The sequence below is a fragment of the Oratosquilla oratoria genome, chromosome 36, assembly GCF_046742065.1.
Source record: "Oratosquilla oratoria isolate Oo_2021 chromosome 36, ASM4674206v1, whole genome shotgun sequence".
In the NCBI taxonomy this organism is placed as follows: Eukaryota; Metazoa; Arthropoda; class Malacostraca; order Stomatopoda; family Squillidae; genus Oratosquilla; species Oratosquilla oratoria.
The window spans coordinates 22,613,683-22,619,596 of record NC_134812.1 but is presented as its reverse complement, the minus strand read 5'-3'; the positions used below and the strand labels follow the sequence as shown (position 1 = coordinate 22,619,596).

General features: G+C 39.1%; 1 protein-coding gene across 1 annotated transcript in view; it reads left to right on the top strand.

The window, feature by feature from the left end:
- Positions 1-770: 770 nt before the first annotated feature.
- Positions 771-5,914, top strand: part of LOC143019045 (uncharacterized) — a 65,435-nt gene continuing 60,291 nt past the window's right edge. The window contains exon 1 of the mRNA XM_076174746.1: positions 771-1,091. Within this exon, the coding sequence (XP_076030861.1) occupies positions 944-1,091 (148 nt within the window). The 5' untranslated portion in view covers positions 771-943. The remainder of the gene's footprint in view (positions 1,092-5,914) is intronic.

The following is a 5,914-nucleotide window of genomic DNA, read 5'->3' as shown; positions in this document are numbered from 1 at the left end:
TCGTGGACGGCGTACGGCGAAAAGTCGATACGTGGGAAACGAGCCCTAGGCTTACAACACCATCACCACGTTAACGCTCTGTATAAATTTCATTCTGGTTGACAGAGTTTTTTTTATTTCATTAACTGGGAGAGATAAGAACTTGATCAATCGAGACCACGATATTACTTCCAATTCAGCGTGAATAACATTTCCCAAAAATAGTGCATCATAGTACGGAAATATAAGAAGAACTGTGTCTACGTCTGATGGGTTTGTTCTTTATAATTTGAAGAATTTTATTGAAACTACTGTTTCTTTTCGTCCTCTTTCCTAAGCGACGTATTATGAGACCTTTTCTTTTGTTTTTTAAAGCCTTTTCCTACTATAAGCAGACGGAAACAGTCGTTATAATTTCATTCTAGCTACCAAGAGGCAGTTTTATTCAGTTGTAGGGAATCACCTCTGGAGCAAAAGAGGAAAATCAAATGTTACTAACATTTAACCAATAATTCATAAAATCGTGAGATTTGCAGGACAAAATTAACTTTTGATCAATGATCATTCTGAACATTACTACGTCATTGGACTGGTTAGTACACCATATCTTCTTTTTCTTCTCCTCTCGATAATCCACCATGTGTTGTCATTTGCCATTTTTACATAAGAGGTCATAGATGATCATTATCATATTAGATCATAAATATAGATTTCGCCTAAACCATAAGACTTTGTGAGACCCCCAGCCTCGTCCCACAACTCCTCATTAACCCCAGAAAGATCTCCAAACCATAAGACTTTGTGAGACCCCCAACCTTCTCCCACAAATCCTCATTAATTCCAGAAAGATCCCCTTCTTGTGACTGACAGGTTTTCTTTTCTTTTGCAGTACAACAGCATCCAAGAGTTCTGCAAGAAGACGCGAGACTCCTGCCCCCCCGCCCCCCGCGGACCACCTGGTCCGATGGGTGATATGGGCCCAACTGGACAAAAGGGAGAGCCGGGAGACATCGGATTCCCCGGACCGAAGGGACATCGAGGCCCTCCTGGGAGTTCCGGGAATCCTGGGGCCACCGGAAGTCCAGGTGCTGAGGGCGTCATGGGTCAACCAGGTAAGGATGAAGATGACCTCGGGAGTTGGACATGGTCCTTCTGCCCTTTTTTTTTTTTTTTTTTTTTTTTTTTAAGGGGGCTCTCTCGGAACAAATTACATGCTCAAAAATAGAATTATGCCGAATCGATTTATTGTAAAAATTTATCCAAAATTAACATACTCTGACTTAACTGAATCTAACCCATCTTGAACTAATCTAGCTTTGTTTGTTTTGATTCAACCTAACATAAACTAGATTAACCTAACCTAACCAAATTTAACCTAACCTAGCTTAACCTAACCCAACATAACCTAATACAACATAGTATAACAACATAAGATAACATAACATAACATAACATAATATAACATAACATAGCATAATATAACATAACATAACATAACATAATTTAACCTAACCTAATCTGATCTGACCTAACTTAATCTAACGTAGCTTAAAATAACCCTAGCTAAAATTAGCTAATCGAATTAAAGATTTACTACGTTACCTCAGGGCTGGTCTTTGAATCGGTTTTCCGAAATTAGTTCATTCATTTCAACGTGTTATCTTACGCTAGACTGGCAGAATTAGATATAATCAAATTCAACTTGACCTGGCCTAACCTCATCACACTCATCCGTTTTCTTGCCTGATGGTCACCAGTCGGTAAACTTGGGAACTCTGTGGGAACTCTGTGGGACTCCGCAAAGGCACAACTGATAATTGAGATTTCAATTCGAAATGTCAACCCATTTGTGCCTTTTGGTTTTAATTCTAGCTATTCGACCGAAAGGGAATTTTGCGGGGCGAATGAGTTTGAGGTTGTTTTGATTAACACGTTAATACACGTTCTGCATTTCAGTCGTTTTATTTCGAGGCCGAATAATCGTAACAAGTAGATAAAAGATATCTTGGTGAGGGAGCTTATTACTTATTTCTCAAAGATTAGTAGATCTTGGATACGATATATGAACCACTTTAAAAGCAAAAGAATGATACTAGTCTCACTTAGGCCTGTCTTGACTAAGCCCTCTTGGGCCGGGTGGCATTTCTTCTTCTGATCTGACTACCAACAGGTTATTTTATTGTTCTCGAATATCCCCTTTGGGCTGACTCAAAAAACATGTGATATATTAGCTGTTGAGTTAAATAGTTAATTTTTACGAGAAATCATTGCAGCTTATTCGAACGAGCATTTACAAAGAAATCCTTTCTTGTATCATTAAAGTAATCCCATCACTGTCAATGGGAAGACTCAAAAACAGATAAAATCATATAGGACTACAAGTGATAAAGTAACAAGTACTCCTGAGTATGGAAAGGGTTAATGTATGAAAAAATTAGAGGTTAATTTGAGAAATTTTGTTCTAGTTTGATCGTGGCTAGTGAACACTAAGGGGTCTTATTTAACTGGGAGACTCTTGGGATGTATGATCTCTCATGCCGAACTTCATCCGATCAATGATACAAAAAAGATTTTGATCTGTCTAAATCTAGTCGATCTACAGGGAGCTTATCGATACGACTCCATGTCGAGAGAAAGAAATAGGTTCGTCCAATTATTAACCAAATATCCAATATTTTTTTACATCCATTTCCAGATGTACTGATTACGCATCCCACACACAGAATGGCGTTGACACAGCTTTACCTTTGTAGAAAATGAGGCCTTTGTTCAGTATAATTGTTAATTATACCAAAGGTTGCAGCACACACAGATGTTTTAAGATATCCACACACTCTAACACATACACATACATACATACATACATACATATATACATGTATGCATTATATATATGTATATATATGTATGTATATATATACATATATATTATATATATCTACTATAGTAAAGTAGTAGCCTCCGTCTGTCTGTCTGTTTGTTTGTTTGTTTATTTATTTGTTTGTTTGTTCACGAACTCCTAGGATTTTGAAGATAGACCCCCATAAACATATATATTCTGATACCCTATCACTCCAGGTACATGAATAACTATATTTCATTAAAAATATATATATCTTGGTTAGGGTTAAGGGTTAAAGTTAGGTGGTTTATGGTAAGGAAACCCGATACTACTGTAGCCTCCCCTTAAGTCGCGTATTATTTTTGTGACATAAGAATTAGTATGATTAAACAAACCATTGTATGTGTCCATAAATATTATTTATATTTGTGAAATTAATGTTGCCACAAACCATGATAGCTTTTGTAAGAAGAAAACATGTAAATGTAAAATGATTGTATAATTTTACCAAATGTTAAAATATTGGTTATTTTAATTCAATTTTATTTTACTGCGGGCGAAAATTGGCTATTCACAAACTCCTCCTCGGTTTTTGCAAATAAACCCCTATAACCATATATGCTCTGAAGATAAATAAACGAGATACATTTCTTCACCTTTTAGCTGTAGACATTCATTGTCAATCCACACACACACATGCACGCAAAAGAATGTGTACATATGATATTTGTGTTTGTGTATGCATGTATTTTCAAACTAGGGTTTCCCAACTTTCAGGTAGCGGGGCGCACACTTGGGAGGGGGAGTGTTTAAAGCTATATTTCATTAAAAAAAGAATGGTTAGGGTTAAGGGTTAAACTTAGGTGGGGGTCTGGTTAGGTTAGGGATTATTCACGAACTCGCAGCAACGCGCAGGTAATTTGGCTAGTATATATATATGTGTGTGTGTGTGTGTGTGTGTGTGTGTGTGTGTGTGTGTGTGTGTGTGTGTGTGTGTGTGTGTGTGTGTGTGTGTGTGTGTGTGTGTGTGTGTGTGTGTGTGTGTGTGTGTGTGTGTGTGTGTGTGTGTGTGTGTGTGTGTGTGTGTCGTGTGTGTGTGTGTGTTGTGTGTGTGTGTGTGTGTGTGTGTGTGTGTGTGTGTGTGTGTGTGTGTGTGCGTGTGTGTGTGTGTGTGTGTGTGTGTGTGTGCGTGTGTGTGTGCGTGTGTGTGTGTGTGTGTGTGTGTGTGTGTGTGTGTGTGTGTGTGTGCGTGTGTGCGCGCGTAAATGTGTATGTGCATGTAAGTATATATGTTATTAGATGCATAAAAGAAGAGAAATTCGAAGACAGCACTGTTTTTGTATATATTTTTTTCTGTTTATTTTCTTCTTGTGGTACTTCTGGATACCTTTTTTATTCACGGTGAGAGCGTACGCTGGAGGTAGGGGGCGCCGCTTGATTTACACGTCACTACCAATTGCCACGGTTTCTCCCTAACAAAATTCCGTGGAGCCAACCTTCCAATTTCATACAACTCTCGGGAAGTTTGGTCGAGTTGCCCCAGACATGAATTTTGTGGATTTCCCCTTCATCTCCTCCATAGAAAGTTGTCTCTTGTGAAGATAAATCTGTGGGTTGGATCATCATCAGGAGAATGTGCCATGTGCCCATACAAGTTGAGTTCACGTTCATGGATTATACTGAAAATAGACTTCTACTAAGTGCTATAAAATAATCTTTAGTCTGATACAAGCACCTGGCTTCGCCAGCCACGGCTGCGCCGTGGGTGCTTGGCCTGCGGCGCTGCTCGCTTCGCGCCCGGGCTACGCCCAGTTTTACCCGACAAAGTAATGCTTCATAAAACCTTCAGAAACACTGTCTTCAATTTGTCCATCAAAAAGTTCAAGACTGTCAAACATTTCATCGGAATATTGAAAATCTTTGTTGTTTCGTAGAGAATCATTGAACTTAATCACCTTTCGATGAAATTCCCGCACAGATTCCTTAACACAAAAATTTTTGACAGCCTGGTATAAGCTTGGAAAAGTTTGGGCATGTTCATTCCGTAGTCGGCAACTCAAACTCTTATCATTTTGTAAAGCGGCTTTTGAAATTTTCCGAGTACCTGTAACCCACTTCCAAAAATGTCTTTGACGCTTCTTTTTGTCGGCTTCGGTTCCTAAAGGCATTGTTCCTGGTGATCTAATCGTAAGATTTGTTGCCCTCCTTTTTTAACGGTTAAAACTTTTATTACACACGTGTCCCTTTTTGCCGGTTCAGTGGGGGACAAACATGCACCCGGGTTCATTAAAAGACAACCGGGAGTCATTTTTCTTAGTTATTCTTTGATATAGTTATTCCTGCGATACTTCACGAGTTTTCAAAGGCACTTGAAAACAAAGACATCGTGACTCCCCCTCTACTCAGCATTCAGTTTCCAATTCTCACAGCCATACAACAAGACAGGGAGCTCAAGCAACTTAAAGATTTGGATCTTAGTCCTTATGTATATATATGCCATAAAATCTAACTGAACGAGTACAAAACACTTTGGGCAATGCCAATCCTTCAAAGGACTTTCTGACATGACCTACCATTGTTTTGCACTACACTAAAAGTGATGTGAAGCTTTCAAAATCTTCAGTGGTTTTGCCACAAGCATGGAAAGACTGAACTCTGTTATCCGTTAATTTCGATACTCCTGAAGCTTGTTTTCTGCGTCAAGAAGAGCTAGAGTTCACACTCTTTTGCCTCTCTGTACGATGACTCGAGAGCTGCAACAAGGATCTCCAACGATTCCGTAAGAAGTACAGAATCATAAGCAAAGGCCAGATCGATGACCTAAAAATTGCCAAATGATTTATGCTCCATAGTGACATTGATAGACAACTCTCTCCAACACCCAGTCCATGCAGATGTAAAAAAAATAGGATGAGTACTCACATCTATCTCACTCCTGAAGAAGCCGAGCACGCCTCTTCCACACTTCGCAGCCCTCTCTGTCCTAGAGTATATACCCAAGAATCCCACAGGTCCTCAGAAGATCCCAGAGTACCCTATGACACAAAGTCAAACGCTTTCTCGAGAAGAAAATAAGCTGCAATGAACTATTGT